The 23,769-nt window shown below is 30.6% G+C and overlaps 2 protein-coding genes across 3 annotated transcripts; one reads left to right on the top strand and one right to left on the bottom strand.

Moving 5' to 3' along the window:
* The first annotated feature begins 624 nt into the window (after window positions 1-624).
* LOC130447631 (CDK5RAP1-like protein) lies at window positions 625-4,446 on the top strand. The gene is made up of 3 exons (XM_056784565.1): window positions 625-1,237; window positions 1,287-2,161; window positions 2,445-4,446. The coding sequence occupies exons 1-3, from the start codon at window positions 716-718 to the stop codon at window positions 2,740-2,742; spliced, it is 1,695 nt and encodes a 564-aa protein (XP_056640543.1). The 5' UTR covers window positions 625-715; the 3' UTR covers window positions 2,743-4,446.
* Window positions 3,085-23,112, bottom strand: LOC130447632 (failed axon connections). 2 transcript variants are annotated; one of them, XM_056784566.1, is made up of 5 exons: window positions 22,592-23,112; window positions 10,247-10,585; window positions 8,885-9,031; window positions 8,531-8,824; window positions 3,085-4,771 (listed from the first exon to the last, which is right to left on the bottom strand). In XM_056784566.1, exons 1-5 carry the CDS (start codon window positions 22,880-22,882, stop codon window positions 4,703-4,705), a joined length of 1,140 nt encoding a protein of 379 aa, XP_056640544.1. In that variant the 5' UTR covers window positions 22,883-23,112; the 3' UTR covers window positions 3,085-4,702. The 2 variants fall into 2 exon arrangements, with proteins under 2 accessions (XP_056640544.1, XP_056640545.1); XM_056784567.1 differs by having other exon boundaries at window positions 8,885-9,022.
* Window positions 23,113-23,769: the final 657 nt, after the last annotated feature.

Below are 23,769 nucleotides of genomic sequence, written 5' to 3'. Positions count from 1 at the left end.
ATTTGATTTATTTCTCACCACACATAAATTTTAATTATTTCACCATAAATAATTTATAACAAACTTTCAACTTCAAGCATCAACATTCCTAATTACTGATCATAGTAGGCTTTTGTAAACACTATACAAATGCAAATAACCACAAAATTTCTAAACTGTCATTTTAAATTTCAACGCCTCTAAAGACGGTTTTTAATATTAAAAATAAAGATCGCCGTATAGAATTACATTATTGTAAGAGAGAGAAAAAATATCGGTTCACACTTAGAGAGGTAAAGAAAGAACGTGCGCTTTATCATTACAAAATGTGCGACATCTGTTAATTTTCTTCCAAACTACATTAGAAAACCAAAATACGAACTAATTTTGCTGTTTAGTAAACAATAGAAAGTATTTTTTGAAATTTTAATCTAAACAGTCGGAGATAAAAACAACTTTGTTATTCTCATGAATTTTTGATTTTTGAAAATATATATATACATGTTGTAATATTTTCCTAAATGCGTATGTCATCTACATTTGACATTGTGAACTATCGACGATCAATAATTTATTACGATGTTCATTCGATCTGTTAAATTGATCGATAGTTCTAGTAAAAGGTTCAGCTATTCATAAATAGATGTCTCCCAAGCTATACCCCAATGTCAAAAATATAATTTTAGGTTAGAGCATTATGAAATTTATAATTTATTAAAAATAGTTTTAAAATAAAATGAATAAAACAATTATAAACAAAATAAAACCGTTTTACAGAACTTGTTTCGACAAAGGGTATTTAGTATGTAGTAAAAAGACTATGTGCACACAGAAAAATGCTATCGATAAATCATTTAAAGAGAAAATCAACAATGGCCCGAATTTACTACATTTTCTTAAAAATAATCAACAAAAAGAAGTAACATGTCAACAATATGATTACGAAGATGTACCTTATGTTGTTAATTTATCTAATAAACCGAGAAAAGTGTATTTTGATGTATACGGATGCCAGATGAACGTGAACGACACCGAAATTGTTTATTCGATCTTAAAAGATAATAATTTTGAACGTACATTAGATATCGTCGAAGCTGATGTTGTTCTAATAATGACTTGTGCTATTAGAGACAGCGCGGAAGAAAAAATTTGGGGACGACTCAGATTTATGAAAGGCATAAAACAATCTCGTAAAAAAGATCGACCAAAGTTAAAAATAGGAATATTAGGATGTATGGCTGAGAGACTTAAAGAAAAGGTAATATTTAATCACAGGATATTTCTACTACTTTATTCAAATTGTTTAGGTTTTAGAAAAGAATTCTTTGGTTGATGTAGTAGCCGGTCCTGATAGCTACAGGCATCTTCCTAGGTTATTAAGTCTAACAGAAAATGATCAAAAATCTATAAATGTCGTTTTATCATTCGAAGAAACATATGCAGACATAGCACCTGTTCGATTGAATGAAAATTCGATATCTGCTTTTGTGTCTATAATGAGAGGCTGTGATAACATGTGTACTTATTGTATAGTACCGTTTACTAGAGGAAGGGAGAGATCGCGACCCATAACATCTGTTTTACGTGAAGTAGAATATTTATCTAAACAAGGTGTAAAAGAAGTTACATTACTCGGTCAAAATGTTAATAGTTACAGGGATACTTCCGTAGATAATAAATTAGATAATATAACCACTTTAGCTAACGGTTTCAAAACTGTATATAAACCTAAAAAAGGCGGTCTCAGATTTGCAGATCTACTTAAAGAAGTCGCTAAAGTGGATTCTGAAATGAGAATTAGATTCACTTCACCGCATCCAAAGGATTTTCCCGATGAAGTTTTAGAGGCAATACATTCACATCGTAACGTATGTAAATACTTACACATGCCTGCTCAATCTGGTAGTACTGCAGTTTTGGATAGAATGAGAAGAGGTTACACTAGAGAAGCTTATATAGAGTTAATCAAACATATACGTAATATGATACCAGATGTTGCTTTGAGCTCGGATTTTATTTGTGGGTTTTGTGGAGAAACCGATGAAGAATTTGAAGAAACTCTATCACTTATTGACGAAATCAAATATAATACAGCTTTCCTTTTTGCTTATAGTATGAGGGAAAAAACTACAGCTCATAGGAGGTATAAAGATGATGTACCAGCAGAAATTAAACAATATAGGTAATTATTTTCATATTTTTCATGTATGAGTCCCTCTTTTAAACCATCAAAAGAAATGTGGGCCTTTTATGTTGCTTTTGGAACCCAAACTCTTCATTTTAGAGCAGGAGTTTTGGGAGACTATTTGTATTTTTATTACACTGTTAAAAAGCGCGTTTCGATAACAAACTTATCATCTTCAGAGACTTAACCTTCAATATCTGAAGATAATTTTCACATTAGACAGTATAATTGTATTGTATTGTTGAAGAAGTAGCATAAACAGTTTTAATTGTTTTTTAAGGTTGAAAAAAATGATAGAAACGTTCAGGAGAAACGCGGAAAAGATAAACCAATCCCAGATAGGAAAGAATCAAATTGTTTTAATCGAAGGTATTAGTAAACGATCTACAAAATTTTTACAAGGACGAAACGATCAAAATATTAGAGTTATTATACCACCGATGAAAGTTCCTTATCAGAATGGAGATTCCTTGAAGGATATAAATCAAGGAGATTATGTAGTAGTTCGAGTGAATGAAGCTAATTCGCAAACGTTAAGAGCTGTTCCTTTGTATGTAACTAATCTTCGGGATAGTTAAAAATAGAAATAGGAAATAAAATGTTTTATCGATGAAAATACTGTTTGATTTTGAATCCACAACATACAGATCCAATATGTCCTGATGATTTAAATCGATGACAAAACTTTGTCATTTGATGGAAAATAACTAAATACTCGATATAATTACAAAAAAAACTGTTTTTTATATCATATGTACACAATTCATAGAAGTATACTGATAGTAGATCAAATGTACCATATCTTGTAGAACATTTTTCTTGAAATATTTGTAGTAGGTTGGATTTAAAATAGTGTAAATGGTCGATAAGCACGAGAGATCGATAAGTATTAGTGGTAGGGAGGGAAATAAAAGGCGCAATAACTTAAAATACCAATTTAATTAAATCAATATAGCATACAACACAGTTGTAGTAATGTATTACGATAATATCTATAAATTAAAATATTAACGAGAATCCGTATTGAATTTGACCGTTCAAAATACGAATTTCAATGCTTCTCAACAAATCTTTTCAAAATAAAAAAAATCTACAATATAAAATGTCAAGCAATGAGAATTTTGTGATGCGATTCAGTCTTATGTCTCGTTCAAATAACCACTCGCTTATAATTTTGTCAAAAATAATGTCCTGTTGAAGTAGATATTAAAAAAAATTGTTATTTGATGAAAAAATCCTTTAAATAATCGATAGGATTTGAAAAAACTGTATTTTATGTCATATTTACACATATACTGATAGTAGTTCAAATGTACCATCATTCGTAGAACATTTTTCTTGGAATATTCGAAATTGATTGGACATAAACTAGTGTAAATAGTCGATAAGGATGAGATATGAAACTAAAAACATTGTGATCTCACTAAATGAAGGAATCTATAGTGAAATATCGAGCAGTGAGAAATTTGTTATTCGATTTACTCTTATATTCCATTCTAACAATAATTAGTTCAAAAAAAAATAAATTTTGATTGAAAATACTCTTAATAGTGTATAGAATTGAAAAAAACTGTTTTTTATATAAAATAAATACAATTTTAGATATCATGGAAGTAAAACATACATGAATATAATAAAAGTAGTTCAAATGTACTCTCCCTTGTAGAAGTAAGAAAAGCACGATAGATAAGTATGAAAACATGTATAATACCAAGTAATATTCAATATAACATCATAATTAGCATTTTTAACTTGTCGAATGACAAAAATTTTGTATCGAAACTGTAAACTAACTTCTAATTTAATATCCTCTATCAGTTTTAATGATTATACAACATACTAATATTGGTAGTAGTTCAAATGTACTTTGTCTTTAAATATTTTACGTTTATTGAAAATTAGATGGCGCGAGTGGTAGATAAGTACGAGAAACAAGCCCATAACAAATGGAATGAATATACTGTAATTTAAATGTATTACTAATTGGAAATATTATTAAGTGATACACTGAGACTGCACTACATGTATTATGAAAGGCCGAAAGAATGTTTGATGTCCGATCAGATCACCCTGTATAAGATGTATAATTGGTCCTTTGAACTGGACGATTTTCATTTAAATATAATAGTACAGGATATTTTGATTGTATGTGACATTTTTTCTGCCTGTCAAATTTATCCTCGTTTTTTTGTGACATACATTTTGCTTACGATAAAAAAAATTATTTTATACAAACAATTTGTCCTTAACTTTTATTAATGAATATATCTTGTGAATAAGTGTCCTCTATATTTTTTTTTTATAAAAAAAGCTACAATAACTGTCATCCGTAAGAGTATTTTTTATGTTTTCATTACAATGAAAAAAGTGTATGGATCTTATAAACTAGATTGTTGCACAAGTTTATGAATCGAAACAAAAAAAAATATGAAAAAGTTTTTTTTTTTTGAAGATGATAGATAACGAAAGAAAATAATAGAATAAAAAACGAGCCTCGGCAGTGGGGCTTGTGAGATAATCAATTCAATTTATTCCTCTTTATTTTCCTTCTTTTTCCTTATTTTCTTCTGATTTTTCGTTAGCCTTGTCCTTTTCTTTTTCGTCAGCCTACACAATAAAAAACAGAAAATTATACATAATTTTGTCAAACTAGGGATTTTTCGATAAAAAACTGGGTAGGAAGCAAGGGAAGTTACAAAAATGGGGCAAGGAAGCAGAAAAAGTTGCAAAAAAGAGTTTGGGAAGCAAGGAAAGTTACAAAAAGAGTCTAAGAAGCAAGTGAAGTGTCAAAAACAGATTCTGGAAAGCAAGGAAGTTACAGAATGTGTAGGATGCGAAGAAAGTTACGAAAAAGGGTCAGGGAAACAAGTAAAGTTGTAAAAAAGAGTTTAGGAAGCAAGGAAAGTTACAAAAAGAGTCTAAGAAGCAAGTGAAGTGTCAAAAACAGATACTGGAAAGCATGGAAGTTACAGAATGTGTAGGATGCGAAAAAAGTTACGAAAAAGGGTCAGGGAAGCAGGAAAAGTTGCAAAAAAGAGTTTAGGAAGCAAGGAAAGTTACAAAAAGAGTCTAAGAAGCAAGTGAAGTGACAAAAACAGATTCTGGAAAGCAAGTGAAGTGTCAAAAACAGATTATGGAAAGCAAGGAAGTTACAGAATGTGTAGGATGCGAAGGAAGTTACGAAAAAGAGTCAGGGAAACAAGTAAAGTTGTAAAAAAGAGTTTAAGTAGCAAGGAAAGTTACAAAAAGAGTCTAAGAAGCAAGTGAAGTGTCAAAAACAGATTCTGGAAAGCAAGGAAGTTACAGAATGTGTAGGATGCGAAAAAAGTTACGAAAAAGAGTCAGGGAAACAAGTAAAGTTGTAAAAAAGAGTTTAAGTAGCAAGGAAAGTTACAAAAAGAGTCTAAGAAGCAAGTGAAGTGTCAAAAACAGATTCTGGAAAGCAAGGAAGTTACAGAATGTGTAGGATGCGAAGGAAGTTACGAAAAAGAGTCAGGGAAACAAGTAAAGTTGTAAAAAAGAGTTTAGGAAGCTAGGAAAGTTACAAAAAGAGTCTAAGAAGCAAGTGAAGTGTCAAAAACAGATTCTGGAAAGCAAGGAAGTTACAGAATGTGTAGGATGCGAAGGAAGTTACGAAAAAGAGTCAGGGAAACAAGTAAAGTTGTAAAAAAGAGTTTAGGAAGCAAGGAAAGTTACAAAAAGAGTCTAAGAAGCAAGTGAAGTGTCAAAAACAGATTCTGGAAAGCATGGAAGTTACAGAATGTGTAGGATGCGAAAAAAGTTACGAAAAAGGGTCAGGGAAGCAGGAAAAGTTGCAAAAAAGAGTTTAGGAAGCAAGGAAAGTTACAAAAAGAGTCTAAGAAGCAAGTGAAGTGTCAAAAACAGATTCTGGAAAGCAAGTGAAGTGTCAAAAACAGATTATGGAAAGCAAGGAAGTTACAGAATGTGTAGGATGCGAAGGAAGTTACGAAAAAGAGTCAGGGAAACAAGTAAAGTTGTAAAAAAGAGTTTAAGTAGCAAGGAAAGTTACAAAAAGAGTCTAAGAAGCAAGTGAAGTGTCAAAAACAGATTCTGGAAAGCAAGGAAGTTACAGAATGTGTAGGATGCGAAGGAAGTTACGAAAAAGAGTCAGGGAAGCAGGAAAAGTTGCAAAAAAGAGTTTAGGAAGCAAGGAAAGTTACAAAAAGAGTCTAAGAAGCAAGTGAAGTGTCAAAAACAGATTCTGGAAAGCAAGTGAAGTGTCAAAAACAGATTATGGAAAGCAAGGAAGTTACAGAATGTGTAGGATGCGAAGGAAGTTACGAAAAAGAGTCAGGGAAACAAGTAAAGTTGTAAAAAAGAGTTTAAGTAGCAAGGAAAGTTACAAAAAGAGTCTAAGAAGCAAGTGAAGTGTCAAAAACAGATTCTGGAAAGCAAGTGAAGTGTCAAAAACAGATTATGGAAAGCAAGGAAGTTACAGAATGTGTAGGATGCGAAGGAAGTTACGAAAAAGAGTCAGGGAAACAAGTAAAGTTGTAAAAAAGAGTTTAAGTAGCAAGGAAAGTTACAAAAAGAGTCTAAGAAGCAAGTGAAGTGACAAAAACAGATTCTGGAAAGCAAGTGAAGTGTCAAAAACAGATTATGGAAAGCAAGGAAGTTACAGAATGTGTAGGATGCGAAGGAAGTTACGAAAAAGAGTCAGGGAAACAAGTAAAGTTGTAAAAAAGAGTTTAAGTAGCAAGGAAAGTTACAAAAAGAGTCTAAGAAGCAAGTGAAGTGTCAAAAACAGATTCTGGAAAGCAAGGAAGTTACAGAATGTGTAGGATGCGAAGGAAGTTACGAAAAAGAGTCAGGGAAACAAGTAAAGTTGTAAAAAAGAGTTTAAGTAGCAAGGAAAGTTACAAAAAGAGTCTAAGAAGCAAGTGAAGTGTCAAAAACAGATTCTGGAAAGCAAGGAAGTTACAGAATGTGTAGGATGCGAAGGAAGTTACGAAAAAGAGTCAGGGAAACAAGTAAAGTTGTAAAAAAGAGTTTAGGAAGCTAGGAAAGTTACAAAAAGAGTCTAAGAAGCAAGTGAAGTGTCAAAAACAGATTCTGGAAAGCAAGGAAGTTACAGAATGTGTAGGATGCGAAGGAAGTTACGAAAAAGAGTCAGGGAAACAAGTAAAGTTGTAAAAAAGAGTTTAGGAAGCAAGGAAAGTTACAAAAAGAGTCTAAGAAGCAAGTGAAGTGTCAAAAACAGATTCTGGAAAGCATGGAAGTTACAGAATGTGTAGGATGCGAAAAAAGTTACGAAAAAGGGTCAGGGAAGCAGGAAAAGTTGCAAAAAAGAGTTTAGGAAGCAAGGAAAGTTACAAAAAGAGTCTAAGAAGCAAGTGAAGTGTCAAAAACAGATTCTGGAAAGCAAGTGAAGTGTCAAAAACAGATTCTGGAAAGCAAGGAAGTTACAGAATGTGTAGGATGCGAAGGAAGTTACGAAAAAGAGTCAGGGAAACAAGTAAAGTTGTAAAAAAGAGTTTAAGTAGCAAGGAAAGTTACAAAAAGAGTCTAAGAAGCAAGTGAAGTGTCAAAAACAGATTCTGGAAAGCAAGGAAGTTACAGAATGTGTAGGATGCGAAGGAAGTTACGAAAAAGAGTCAGGGAAACAAGTAAAGTTGTAAAAAAGAGTTTAGGAAGCAAGGAAAGTTACAAAAAGAGTCTAAGAAGCAAGTGAAGTGTCAAAAACAGATTCTGGAAAGCATGGAAGTTACAGAATGTGTAGGATGCGAAAAAAGTTACGAAAAAGGGTCAGGGAAGCAGGAAAAGTTGCAAAAAAGAGTTTAGGAAGCAAGGAAAGTTACAAAAAGAGTCTAAGAAGCAAGTGAAGTGTCAAAAACAGATTCTGGAAAGCAAGGAAGTTACAGAATGTGTAGGATGCGAAGGAAGTTACGAAAAAGAGTCAGGGAAACAAGTAAAGTTGTAAAAAAGAGTTTAAGTAGCAAGGAAAGTTACAAAAAGAGTCTAAGAAGCAAGTGAAGTGTCAAAAACAGATTCTGGAAAGCAAGGAAGTTACAGAATGTGTAGGATGCGAAGGAAGTTACGAAAAAGAGTCAGGGAAACAAGTAAAGTTGTAAAAAAGAGTTTAGGAAGCAAGGAAAGTTACAAAAAGAGTCTAAGAAGCAAGTGAAGTGTCAAAAACAGATTCTGGAAAGCAAGGAAGTTACAGAATGTGTAGGATGCGAAAAAAGTTACGAAAAAGGGTCAGGGAAGCAGGAAAAGTTGCAAAAAAGAGTTTAGGAAGCAAGGAAAGTTACAAAAAAGAGTTTAGGATGCTAGGACAGTTACAATGAGGTATTGTAGGTAAGAGTAGTTACAAAAAACGAGTCTAGAAAGCGAGTTGAAACTCACCTTTTCCTTTTCGAGATCTTTCTCTTCTGGTTCTTTCTCTTTATCTCCTTCCTTCTCGTCTTTGCTTTCTTCTTTGTTATCTTTCGATTCTTCGGCTTTAGGTTTGGGTAAATGCGAGTTCAAATCCAAAGTTGTGCAAATATCGTCCCAATCCGGAAAACAACGTTCCTTCATGCGATTGACAAGTCCTACTAAATTCGGGCAAGTTTCCGTCATGTAGTCCCTCAATGGATAACTGACTTCTTTGTCGATGAAATAGATTTGTGCTAAATGAGCGAATACCACGACATCCAACTGAAAAAAAAAGTTTTCGTCAAAATATTTTCAAGATATGAGAGAGTAGATGATACGTACATTGGTAGGTTCGTCTCCGAAGAAGAACGGTTTGTCTGCTAACATATCTGATAGTACTTTCAAATCTTGTTGACCGAATTCGTTGATTTCTTCTGCGGAATGTACACCCATGCCTTGAGCTTTCACTTTTTTCGTTCCCTGGAACCACTAAATTGTCATTCTAATATTAAAATACCTCTACAAACAACACTGGTAAAAAACATGCACAACATGCAGAAAGTTTAATTAAATTAAAAATTTTAACGAAAAAACAGTAACGCCAACTTTAAACCTTCTTAAAATGGATACAAGAAAAAAATTAAGAAACTGAAAACGATAAATTGAATTAAAATCATCTAATAATATCAATAATTATTAATTTATTTACTTTAAACATCAAGATATTACTTAATTGGTTTTTATTTGCGCAATGTATGGTAGTTTATATATTACAAGAAAGAACAATTTTCTAATAAAACAACACTTAATGATTCCCCTTACTTTGATTATATTCCATGCACTTCTAAATATAGGATACAGACTACGAGTCATCCACCTACTACGTTAACAATAGCAACTGTGTATTATAAACAGTTGTTTTGTTTATTTTTGTTATTTTATGTTGAATAGAAATAACAATTTCGACTTTTTTTTCAAATATAAACATAAATATTGTACGTTAAATTGAATAATCTGCTTTTTCAAATTCTTTAAAACAGTTTTTTTAGGTTAGGAGTTAAAATGATATTGGCGGGAATAAAAAGATTCAAATACAATATGTTTAATGCTACCATAGAACTAACATTAAATATTGTTAGTAATTCTATGGATTTAACTGACGGGAACTGAATGTTGCCAAGTTTATTTTTTAGATGAATTTTTACGTATAGTAATAAATCAAAACAAAAACATTAAAGTTACTTTTGTATATTTAAAAACTTTTATTTATATTAAATCATCAATCGCAGACTCGCCTAAATCATAGAAAGTTGATATCAATAAAAAAATAATCCGTTTCCATTGAATGAGTTCTATATTATGTCATTTATTTAGTTGCGCAATTAAATTACATCATTATAATACACCGTTGCATGTTTTTTTACGTTCCTATAATACAGAGTATCCATAAAATGAGATATAAATTTCCTTTAATATCATATTTACAAGTAATCGCTTTTTAACGAAACATGGGACACCCTGTATTAATAATTATGCTTTTTTTTAACACGCAATTGTCTTTAATATGAATTTTGACCTTGACAATTATAAAAAAGAGTTTTACGAGGGGCTTAAAACAATTTATATCAAACAAATCAATATACAGGGCGATCATATTAAAAAATAGAAAAAAAAATGTGGAAAAAAAAACGAAATGCGACTCACCTTTCTGCCGAAAGCGAATTTGAAAAAGAAATTGAGTATTCCGTTGGGTATCCTAGTTCCAAGAGCGTGTTGCAAATTAACTTTATACCCTTTGAGCACTTGATCGGGGAATTTGGTGCGCCACCACATAACTACCCAAGCCAGATGATTTTCGATCATGGAAATGGTGGTGTGCGCCAAATTTCTTTGTTCCGCCGACAAACATATATCCAAATCGTGACCGAATCTCTGGGATAATTCCTTCATGATGATGGCACTGTCCGCTATTTCTTCACCGTTCAATTCTATGAACGGCAACTGGCCTTTCTTCGAACGGTATTTCATTTTGTGGTCCACGTTCTGCAATCGAAAAAATTAAACTAAAAAATAGATAAATACGGCCCTGGAGTCGATTCAACTTATTTCGTTTCCATATTTCTTCGTCTAATATAGAAACAATATATACTAGGAAATGTGAATCGTAAACTATCAACGGCATTGTGAAATTATTTCTTCTTAGTGTCATATTTACAATTTCTTTGTGAAGGTTATTTGAAGGTGTCCTAGAAGTTAACTTAAATCGGATATCCTTGATAAATCTTGATATTTTCGCGTTGAGGTAAGAATATTTTCAAACAATCCTCGTAGAAAATGAATTAAAACATTTTTTAAACTTGAAAATAAAAAAAAAATTATCAAGATTTAACCTAAAATTGATAATTGACAGTTTCGGTTCGTTTTGAAATAACGTACATAATTTTAATACGCGCTGTTGCCACATTTATTTCCAACAATTCTGCAATTATCCTCAGTTCTCTTACGAGATTTTACCAAACTTTGCTGTCATATTTTGTATATATTTAAAAAAAAAAGTGTCAACGACATCTAGTACATTCCTCGATACTAATAATATAGATTGAATATCGCAATAATATTTACCATAAAAATAACTCCGTGGTAACTAGTGTTAACTATGTCTATGGTTACTGGAAATACGTTTAACTTTAGGAATAATGTTTTTTGTGAGTTGGTAACACGCTCCCTAATTTTTAATAGAAGGGTTAGGCACTAATGAACTAATTCATTAAAAAAAAATGGTGGTTTTTATCATTTCTTTTCGCCCTTTTTTCATTCGAAATAAAAAACACGTGCCACTGTTTGTAGATCGAAATGTGTCTGGTTTATTATCGGCCACGTCATCAAATTAAACTTTATAAAGAACGGGGGTATGTCTTGGTTAACTCAAAGTCTGCCACTTTAATTTAAAGCAATTATTTACCACACATTTATGTAGTTTATTCCAGAGGAAATGTCGATCAAACGTAGATTTAAGTACTGCCTTTGCATTCTCGAGAGGAACGCCATCGTACAAAACAAACTTTTATTTCATTCGTTTGTAATTAATAAAATATTTTCGTAAATTACTTTTTGTGTACGTACACGTCAATTTTAATGAACGACAGCGAATAAATAATCATAAATTTCGTGTTATATTTGTGCTAGGTATGCAAAAAATGATAAATAAAACTTGATGCCTATTCAGGATTCAGATAATTTGATGCAACGATTGTGAGAAATTTCTAGAACTAAAAGCTTTGTTTAAGAATGTACAAACAAAGCAGTAGCGTCTCTCGAGGTTTTTTTATATTATAAAAAAATAAATTCGTTCATAGTTTTATACGTCACCCAATAAGTCGTGTGAATGAAACACAGATGGCGCTGCCATTGTCAAGTCCATATGACGTTTATTAAGTACCAACTTTCAAAAGAATACGCGTAAAATTTCTCCATGCTATAAAAACGATTTTTTCCAAAAAAATGTGTGATGGGTTTATTTGTTTCTCGTATTAAATGAATGGACTATAATATTCAAATTTATAAAACTAAATTTTATGGTTAGTTGTAAAGTTAATGCAGTTATAAAATTCTTTATTACAGTGTCGAACGATTTAATATATTATTATTAGAAACTATTTGGAATAATTAGGCAAAAATCTGGTAAAACTTTTCATCTGGCGAGCAGATGGTGCACGCCGTGTATTTAAAATAATGAAACGGGTATGCAAAATCTCGGAGTCGGTTTGAATATAAAAAAAATTTAAAACCACGATTTATAAAAGAAACAAACTGTGCTTTTTATGTTTTTTTTATAATTTTGAAAGTGAATATTTAAATATCAATGTTGAAAAAGATTACCTACAGATAAATGTTAACAAATTCGTATCAGAATTGTACGTAAACAAAAAAGTTTGGTTAGATTTTCAGAGATTTCAATTAAAAGTATGTAACAATTGGGAGGTTATTCAAATAAGACGGACGGAATACTAAACACCGATAGAAATTAAACCAATTAATTAATTTTTTATTTAATTAGAGGATTTCTCAATTGATTCATGTATTGTTATTAGAAATAATGCACAATTTGAACAAAAAATATCAAGTCAGTGTAATATTGATTACAAATTATATATCATATAAAAACAGTGGAATAAATAGTATTGAAAAAAAAATCGATTATAATCGATTTTTTGTGAATTGATATGGATTTGACAAGCGGTTACTACGTGGCAACCACGATGTTTATATGTAAATTACTTGATTATGTTCTAAAATGGCTACTGGCTTTTATTACGAAAATAAATTTCAGGAAATGGAGAACTGGTTCAACGGAATGTATTCAATTCTAACTTAATGTCTTGATTATCCTTATTTCCTCTCAATTGTTCGATTGAATGTTGCTTGGAATTTTTTTTTTGTTTAATTATTTACTTTCCAAACAGACTGTAATAGTGATTATACAAGTAAATACGATAGATAAGATACTAAGGTGCAACGCCCATAATAATAATTTTGATCTATCGCTGTCATCTAATTTTTTTTATTTATTCAGTTATTCATTTAAATTTCAAATAAATATCAATTATTTATAACACACTATTTATCGTTCTGGAATGCATCTATAAATAATTCAATAACAATCATCGGATTAATGATAAATACAGAATGGCCTAATAAAATCCACACACTCTATAAATATGTAGTACAATTTTACAATGAATCATTTTATGAATTCTTAAAAACATTTCATTTAATTTTACGCTTTTTTTGTCTTTATTTGACATGTCTTCAACAAACTCATAAAGCCGGTATCACACGATGCGTCTAATACTTCCAAGGTTGCTGGTAGTGCGCAAGTCATTAGTCGAATATGAATAACAACCATAGTTGCCAGTTTAATTTAGTTTTCATTTATTTAAGTAAGTTTTCAACCTTCGTCCATATTCAGCCAACGTAGAAAGGTGAATGTTGACACAACGTGTAGTTGCAGCTTAACATTGTTACAGTATAATAATAAAATCATTCAGAAATTTCGATAAAGAAAACGTTAATCATTGTTTCGTTTTTTTTTTGGAAATAATTGTATTATCTAAATAAACCGCATGAGTCGAACGCTCCCAATGAATCATCAAAAACAAAATTAGTAATTTCCACACACACCGATAACAGACAATCGTAAATCCTATATTTAAATTATGATAAAGATTTTGATAATACATTATTAAACATTCTGATAAACAATTTGTTTATAAAATTATTTCACTGTCTTAATTTGGATCGTAAATTTTATGTCAAATTTTAACTGTAGCACCCCAACTAAATCTTCCATCTTGTACTAAACAAACGTCTAGACGTATTCATAACATGTTGTTTCCATCAAAGCCCATCTCTATTAAAATATGCGCGCACATGGGTGATCTTAGTTTACCGCTTTTTTTTCTAGAAGACCATAACGATCTTTGAAATTCTTTCTGGGAATTAGAGCATATAAAAAAACTAGTTAATGTTATTATAACGAAAATGCAGCTTTAACTTATAAATACATATTATTATTAAAAGAATTTCTACAAAAATTAACAGCATTTGTTTCAAGTTTGGAGACGCCATGTTGTTTAGTATTTGGTTGGCAGCCATTACTAGTGAATTTGTAAACATGGAAAGAGTTGATTGTCTTTATTTAAAAGGATGAAACCGATTCTTCGTTATCAACAGTAAAATATTGGGTATCTTCGGTTAAAGTGTATGGAAATTACGTTGAACAATGAATGTGGTTCTAATAGGCATATTTTTTTGTAATACGACGTTGAAATGTTTGTCATGTATCAAGTAGACACGTACCAATCCAGGTACGGAAGACGTACTGGAAACACCCCATATATGGTTAGTAACTATTTGGCCTTGCGTTATTCGAATAGTTTCAAGTATCAGCGCTAGTACGACGCCACAAAATTAATGAAGGTGAGAATCTAATTATAATAATAATTAGTAAATACTGAATTGCAATGAGGTATTTGTTTCCGTTGGATACGTCGAGAATTATTTATTATCATAATATAATAAATAAATAAATTAATGTAGAATCGATTTAATTAATTTTAGTTAAGTGAAAACAATAAAAATGAGGTTAATATTTATAAATCATACATGTCAGTATTAATTATGTCGCTAAACTTTGATTTAATGTCATCAGTGATTGTTAAATTTGTTGATAACTAAATTTCGATATATACTGTACCATATATACAAATATTTTATTTAAATTTCCATTAGATTGTTAGTATAAAAGTTTTTCATTGTTATTTACGTATTATAGACATCTCGATACAAGGGTAGAATGAAAAGTTTCTCAACGAAGAAATTTTTTGTACAAACTTTTATTATATCGAAATTTTTGCGTAAAGAAACGGGAAAAAAACCGCTAGAGATTATGTATGGTAAATGAATAACGAATTAGAAATGCTATTCGTGGATTTTATCATCGAAAAAATTGAGTTCTGACATTTTTGAGTGAAAGAACAAAGAAATCGTAAAAATTTTGGACAAAAAAATTAAGCTTGGGAACGTAAAATAATCCGAGGGGGCTAAATCCGGTAAATAGGGTGTATGAAGTAGCAATTCAAACTTTAATTAATTAATTTTCACCATTTCTTCGCTTAAACGTTGCAAAAAGTGTCCCAAAAAATCGACACCTTGACCTTGCATGCAGATGGAACGGTTTTTGCCTTGTTTAGAGACGGTTTTTCCTTTTCCGAACAAATATTAAAGAACGCGGCTTCCTCAAACTTGTAACAAATGTTGTATAGATTGTGTACTTTCTAATAAATAAGTAACTACCGCCATCTCTAGGTCAGATCAAATACTTCTGGTATCACCCTCGTATGCGTCGAGGAATTTTGTTAATTAAGTGTTTTCAACGGTTAATTTAGTCATCAAATTCCTGTTTTTCGGTTTCATATCAACTATCACTCGAATATTTTCGAAAAAAAAAAAGGAAAAAAAATAATAAACATCCTGAGCGGAACTCGGTACATACACCTTTTAGTTTGTTAATATAAAATTAAATTGGATGCGGAATTCCGTTGAAATAAAATTATATTTAGTTTAATTTAAACATTTTTCTAATTTTCTTTTTGACATACTTCAATGAAAGATAAACGATTGGTAAATAGAAGTGACGATGTTAATTTTTGTTGTAAACAACTCATAAAACTAAATATTTTCGTTTAACTAGATGTACTAATAATTGTATAAACACAAATTAACGACAAATTAACCTACATAGACAAAACTGCAAAACCAATCAACCACGATTGTGTCTTTGTTCAAATAAACCGCCCCAATACGTCTTAAAAACATTCTGGAACGGGGGTGGGAGTTATCTGATTCAGAATTGACAGGGATAAGTGTCCTAATACGACGGAATTAACTCAATCCTCCCAGATACACCCGGTACACGTTTTAGGAACAACCAACACACCTACAGAGATATCCCCTTGTTAGTAAATTTCGATTTAACAAGAAAAAAAGGTCCTTTTGGTAAAACCCGAAGAATGTTTTCACAAAAGTTTCAAAAACTTGGATAAATATCTTAGTTTATACATCTAATATCAAAACATTCTCATTGTATTATTATTTATTAAATAAAATATTATTTGTTAATAAATAATGATCGAAATATAAAGTGAATAAGAAGTGAAGAAAAAAAAATTGATATATTAACAGTATTTTAACAAAATAAAAATGTCTGACTACACCCAGACCGTTGCTATGACATCAACCGGGGTGCGAGAGCTCTGCGTTGCTAGGATACCGATTCAAGCGAGGTCCTTGCTCCGGAGACACAGTTTAACACACCCGCCTGCACAGCTGGGCATTGATACCAATAATTCGGTTGAATTTACACATTATAATTCATAAACATTCGAATTTAGAAATATCCTCTATAAGGGAATTTTTTTTTTTAGATTAATATAAATGTAATACGTACGTAATAAGTATCTATACGTACTAAAATATGACATTTTTGTTTTATTTTATTAACGTCTTTCTCTAGCGTTTTAAAAACTTTACACCTCGTAATTTTCAATAAATACCAATATTAATAGTTTTAATATATTATTTTTTCATTAATTTAGTCAAACTAATCAAAATTTTATTTAGTTTAAAATGATTTAAAGCAGGTTACGTATCTCCAAATGAGAATTTAACTTACTACCCTCGTAATCACTAATAAATAACCTCAATTGATTTGTTTATAAATACAATGTAAACAAATGAAAGGATGTTGAATTTAACACTCAACAGTAGTGGTAGAAAAAAATAAATAATTGGTGTGTGACGTAACGAACGGTTCAATAAATTATTCAACGTTTTCCAGACTTTCAGTCGATGAAAACGTGGGGCGGGAGAAACAAAATTACCAACGACTCATCGGTTATTTATAGATTTACTCATATTTTAAAGATTTGCTAGTCGACCCTAACGAGAAGTCGATGCTATGAATGGTATTTTTTAAAAATCTCGTTAGTTATTTTATTTTACATCCGTATCGAAGTATTTTAAACGAAAATTAAAATTTTGTTTCATAAAATCATTTGTTTTGTGTCATCTGTCAGTGATAGTTGTCGATTGACAACCGGAGCGTGACGTCACGGCCGTTATATTGATATAATTCAAACAAAATTTGAAAGATAGGGTGTTTTCTTCAAAGTATTTAAATTAAAAAATAATACGGAAAAATAAAAAATCACCAAACATAGTCTATAGTTAAAACTTTGTTTCGAAATTGATGCCTGACCTGCCCTAACAATGGCAGCGTGTGACGTCAACACTCCAGTAGTCGGCATAGAACAACCATTTTGATAAATGACACACGAAATGTAAAGATGTTTGTTTGTTGCAGCGCTTTAAGCGGATATTTTTAGAAGTACTAATTCGGTACTGGTATAATTATATAATGTATATTCTATGATTTGTGTATCGAATGATATTGATTAAAAGTGTTTCGACTTTTATAATCAAACTATTAATGTTGTTGTGAAATAATTAAAAAAAAACCGCGACTATTTTTTTTTTTTCTATAAAACCACCGTAATACCAAGTAGTTTATTGGCCTAATGACTAAGTAAACTGAAGCAGAACCATCCGCCGTAGCTAATTGTGAGAAAAAACTTTTTTTTATGATTAAGACTTGCACTTATTGCAATCATTATTTATCTGGTAAAATCTTCTAATTCAAACTTTCTCACAGACGACTTGAATATACTACGTTCAATATATTTTTATTCAGTATTTTGTATAAAATTTAAATATCTTTAAATATGGAAACCAACGATTCAAAAATCAAATACGCGGCAACGTTGTAATTTATTCTACGAATGTTTTTAAGATTGACAGGAGTCACAAAACTGAAATGAACCGTATTGGTAGCTAAAGGCTAGTTTACACGCCATATTTAGTTCCAATATTACCTAGATGAGTTAATTTATTTTGTAACCGTCTTTCAATTTGCCACGTCTACTTCTTTGTATTTTTTTATAAATTCTTCGTTTTGTTTATTACGTTCTATGAATTTCCCGACTATGTCTACACGTTCCTTTTTATATTATCACAAAACTTCAGTTCTTCAATTGACATTTAAGGCGTGTAAACCGGCCTTAACGTAACAAGAATATACCAATATGCTATGTTGCCAATTTTTTACTTTGGTAATAATTTAAGTAAAAATTCATAGAAATAAACTTCCTTTAACAAATCATCTTTTAACAATAGATGTTCTTATCCTGATTCTAAGCAAAAATTTAATTAATAAATTGAAATTCCATAATACAGGAAATCAGAATTTAATTATTTCTCTTTTCATTCTAAACGCGTTTATAGGTTTTTGTTATAATGTGCAACTTCGATAAATAAACGAGGTTAGTGGGTTTCATATTTTTATAACCTATTCTATTTCTTTCAAAAACAGGAAATCCGTACAGAATTTTTAAATCCCATTCGAAAAAACATCTAAAAAATTCATTTATACAACCGGCAACGCTGTCCTAACACCCTATCGACCACTTTTATTCTAGACAAAGAAAGGAATATGGTAGAGTGGAATGTAGATTCTATAAAACGTTGTCAGATTTATCATTATTCTGCTATTTTGAATAAATACATTATATTATGTAATTTCGCTAGTATAAACAAATTGATAACATTGAGAATAATGTTGAATAAATACGCATTTACAACGGACTCTCTTCAAAACAATTAATTTCAAGATCCTATTCGACGAGATTAAAATAAATTTGACAACGTCGCGTTTGTTTACTAATATTTTAGATAGGGGAAGTGACTAGCTTCAAACTAGCTATGACTAATCGTTGTACCGGATAGACAACGATGGTTTTCAATAAAATAAAAACATTTTTGTTAGTTTCTATTTAGAAATAGTTTCCTACAAATTGATAAAAGTATATTTTTGAATTTACAATTTATACAAGCGCAAATTAACGCGAAATATATCACAAAATCATCCACACACCTCATAATAAATCTTTTATCGATTTGCATATAGAAACAATAATAATTTAGATGTGGAACGAGTGCAACGACCTCTACAAGGTTATCTTCGCTATTTGCTAATGAACTTGAAACGATGCGTAGGCAACGCTGAATTTATAATAGGTAATATACGAGGGTCAGTGCGTATTTAGTAAATATTCCCTATTCATATTAAACGAAAATTTTTTCGAGGTTATAAAATCCATTTCCACACATGGAATACTTCCGGTATTGGTTTCGTTCACTTCCGGTTCGGCTTTTTGAACCGGAAGTAGTAACTTTCGGCATTAAATACTTCGATAAATAAATATTTTCATAAAAATAAATGTACGATATTTTTTCGTGTTTTCTACGTCACTGTATTATCATATTATATCTAATTCTGTTCGTAGAAATTTATTACCACGAATTTTTTTTCACGTTTATGTTCAAATTTAATTTTTACGACTTCATAATGTATTTTTTTCAAAATAAACATCTTCGAAACAAAATTTATAAATAACAGTATAATTTAATACCAAACTACGATTGAAAATAAGTAGAATCATGTTTATGTGACACGAGTAATAAGAATTTGATCTAAAAGATTGATGAAAATTAACTTTGAGACCCCACTGAGCTTTCCAATAAATTAAAACTTTATGTAAAACCTCATTATACTTTTTAATAGCACCTCGTATGCATAATTCTGTGTAAAAGCTTGAATGAAAGTTAATTTTGAGACCCCGAGAGCCTTCCAACGAATTAAATTTCATGTTTTCAATATAAAACTCACTATACTTTTCAATCGCGCCTCGTATGTATATATCTATGTAAAAGCATGTATGAAAAGTAATTTTAAGGCCCCACAGAACCTTCCAATAAGTTAAACTTCACGTAAAACCTCACTATACTTTTCAATTGCACCTCGTATGCATAATTCTATGTAGAAGAATGTATGAAAATTAATTTTGAGACCCCGAGAGCCTTCCAATGAACTAAATTTCATGTTTTCAATATAAAACTCACTATACTTTTCAATCGCACCTCGTATGTATAATTCTATGTAGAAGAATGTATGAAAATTAATTTTGAGACCCCACATAGCTTTCCAATAAGTTAAATTTCACGTAAAACCTCACTATACTTTTCAATTGCACCTCGTATGCATAATTCTATGTAGAAGAATGTATGAAAATTAATTTTGAGACCCCGAGAGCCTTCCAATGAACTAAATTTCATGTTTTCAATATAAAACTCACTATACTTTTCAATCGCACCTCGTATGTATAATTCTATGTAGAAGAATGTATGAAAATTAATTTTGAGACCCCACATAGCTTTCCAATAAGTTAAATTTCACGTAAAACCTCACTATACTTTTCAATTGCACCTCGTATGCATAATTCTATGTAGAAGAATGTATGAAAATTAATTTTGAGACCCCGAGAGCCTTCCAATGAACTAAATTTCATGTTTTCAATATAAAACTCACTATACTTTTCAATCGCACCTCGTATGTATAATTCTATGTAGAAGAATGTATGAAAATTAATTTTGAGACCCCGCAGAGGCTTCCAATGAATTAAATTTTATGTTTGCAATATAAATCTCGTTGTACTTTTCAATCGCGCCTCGTATGCATAATTCGACGTATTTATGGATCTAGATTTATTTATTCGGCTTCCTTCGTTATACATCGTACAAAAATCGCTTCGAAAGGCGACCCTGTATGTTTATAAAAAAGAAAGAATACAAAAAAAAATATTCTCATCGAATCCCATCTCTGGAACTCATAACCAGAAGAGAATTAACGTTTATGTGTATAAAACATCTGCTTGTCGAATAAAATAACAAAAGCCAGTTTCTAGAAGGCAACGAAATTAAAACAGAAAAAAAAAAAAATGTTTTCCAACTCGGCATAATGACCTCAGAGTTGAACTAGAATCAACACATCAGCGTCGACTATTCAACTTTCGAATTGTTGTTCTACATCGACAAAGTTTATTTGAATTTCACTTTTTATAAAAATAAAACTTATGAAAGCAATTAAATATAAGGAGATTTAATTTTTACGGAGAGTTGGCAACGTCGTATACGTAAATTTATGAAGAGAAACGAAAAGAGAAGATGAAAAATTATAATGAAAAAGAGAGAAAGTAGATGAAAAAATAATAGTAGAAAGAGAAGTAACTATATAGAGTGAGTGAAAGAATATTTGTGTATCCAAATATTGAGATAGCAACGTTGTCAGATTACTGTTACTAAAAATATTTAGAAATATCATTTTTCATATTAAATTTCGAATATTTTCTAATTAACTTGTTTATTTGGGATTACAATAGACCAATTAAAATGGATTAATTAATAGTCTGGATACGATGGGTGAGAAACTACCGCTCCTTATAAACCAATTTTATAATTAATAAATTGGATATGAATGCGGGTACATACAAGAGTGACTCATAATTTCAACTTTATGAATTTAGTACCCACGGGCATAAAATCAAATATATTATAGGCTAAAATAGGTCGAAACGTCAAATGTCAATACATATTGACATTTTTTCAACTCGTTTTTGGTATATATATTTCTCAAAAACGCTTTCCTCAACACCAAACTCGATTATTTTTTTTCTTAAATGAACCTTTGAAAACACGTCTATAAAATATGGACTCGATAGTTGCAGTTGCTATTTATAGGGTTTTAACGAAAAAACCGATCATGTCAATCGATTTCTCGTACCCAAAACCCCCTCGATTACATTTTAAATTTTTCTATTGAGAAAAAATTGCCCAATTTTGGATTTTTTTTAAATTTTGCAAATATATTAAATAAATATCTATGTTATTTTAGTTTGCGCCATATTTTTTCAATGATTTGTTATTTTTTCGACATTTATTTTTGTTAGAAAATAACCAGTAAAAAGAAAACAAGAATTTTGACGATAAAATATGCAATGGCGGCCAAAATAACTCGTAATACAGAACGAAAATTAATAATTCCATTATTTCTTTTAAATAATTCATTTTATTTAAATATCTTAACCTAAACTGACGAATTTCGCTTTTTTCTACCATATTCAAAAATTGATAATATAATGAAATAAAGTATCGATTTACTCTTCATTTGAATTAACAATACATTAATATCGTTAAATAGACACTCCCTCAATTAGAGAAAAGCTTTGTCCATCTGACACACCCTTCAGGAAGAAAACAAAATTTACTAACATTACAATTAAATTAAAATTCATTTTAGTTTTTTCATTCGAATATAACGGTTTATAAATTTTAAAAGTTTGAGGGTATTTAATGAACAAAAGGGACAACGGATGCTTACTCACTACTTTTAAAGTGAAAGCCTGGAAGACATAATGGCTGACGGAATGTTTTTGTGTAGTACACATTGAAATGAAATTTTCTTTTATAATCATATGAATATGTGATATTTTAAAAATTGAATTCGAAATTTTTTGGTAAAAGTTTATTATAACTTACCTCATATTTGACGCCGGCAAGTCTCAACCATGTTTCGACTTTCAAACAATAGGGCGAGAGAGATGGTAAAAGTGGCGTACGCGAAAATTGATACAAATAAACGACATCTTTTTCGAAATTACTTTTGTGTACTAGAACTTTCGGTGGAGCCGGTTCTTTTTCTTTTGGGGTGGGCGCGTCGCCGCCGGCATTATCTTGTTTGCCGGCCTCTTCGGCTTTGTTGTCGCCGGACGGTATTTCTTCTTTGATTTCCTTTGTTTCGGGTGCGTTATTTTCGACTTCGGTGGCCATAGCTTCCTTTTACAAACACACAACAAAACACGCGGCTATCACCACAGCACAACAACTTACAAAACAGATCTACTCGATTGAGGATCAAGTGGGATATTATATATTAACTTTCTGAACGATCGGCTCTCTAGATGACTCTACAGCAATCTCCGGACAAGCCGAACCGTTGACGTCAGTCTTCGGCTACGTTAAAACGACGCGCAGATCATTCGCGCCCCCACCCGCACTTCTCTTCTTGAGCCCAAATGCACCAACCCCACCCTTATGCATTTTACCACGTTGCCTTTTATCACTAACGAAATACATTTTACAGATTTTTATAGTATTTTATGTAAAGAAAAACTATAATTACTAAATTTTTGTCACTATTCTACATATAAATTAGAAAAACAATGTAGATGTTAAAGCATTGAATAATTAAAATCTAAAATATTTGTGTAATTAAATATATATTTTTATTCGTCAGGTTTTTATAGTAGATAATTATCATAAAATATCTATTGTATTATATTTAGATCATTTTTCATTCTTTAACTTCCTAAAATGATTCACTTCATCGATACTGAAGTGTTTTTATTTTTATTTTTTAAGCACATTCATAGGAATGTAAACACGTCTTCAAACCTGATTGTTAGGCAACATTAAATACATTTTCCATTGCTGTAATTCTATTATTAATACATAAATGTATTAACTTTGATATTTGAATAAGGTATTTAAACTCGATATTTTTAATGTATAGGAAATTATTTAAATAAATACGGAAATTATTAATTTCGTAAATAATTGATTAGTGAAATGATGAAATGTCATATTTATCTAACCAAAATGGCGAACTTTTGACAGAAATATAATTTGGCAACAATTTTTGATTATTCGCATAATTT

Source organism: Diorhabda sublineata, chromosome 8 (genome assembly GCF_026230105.1).
Source record: "Diorhabda sublineata isolate icDioSubl1.1 chromosome 8, icDioSubl1.1, whole genome shotgun sequence".
NCBI classification, from domain to species: Eukaryota; Metazoa; Arthropoda; class Insecta; order Coleoptera; family Chrysomelidae; genus Diorhabda; species Diorhabda sublineata.
Note: the sequence above shows the minus strand (reverse complement) of the source record. Positions and strands in the feature narration are given on the sequence as shown.

Excerpts from the sequence above, each read along its gene's own strand:
- LOC130447632 (XM_056784566.1), bottom strand. The coding sequence starts at position 22,882 with ATGGCCACCGAAGTCGAAAATAACGCACCCGAAACAAAGGAAATCAAA. Across the intron at positions 10,586-22,591 it reads TTGCCGGCGTCAAATATGAG|AACGTGGACCACAAAATGAA; the intron begins GTAAGTTATAAT and ends TTTCGATTGCAG. Across the intron at positions 9,032-10,246 it reads AATTCGCTTTCGGCAGAAAG|TGGTTCCAGGGAACGAAAAA; the intron begins GTGAGTCGCATT and ends ATGACAATTTAG.
- LOC130447631 (XM_056784565.1), top strand. The coding sequence starts at position 716 with ATGAATAAAACAATTATAAACAAAATAAAACCGTTTTACAGAACTTGT. Across the intron at positions 1,238-1,286 it reads CTGAGAGACTTAAAGAAAAG|GTTTTAGAAAAGAATTCTTT; the intron begins GTAATATTTAAT and ends CAAATTGTTTAG. Across the intron at positions 2,162-2,444 it reads GCAGAAATTAAACAATATAG|GTTGAAAAAAATGATAGAAA; the intron begins GTAATTATTTTC and ends TTGTTTTTTAAG.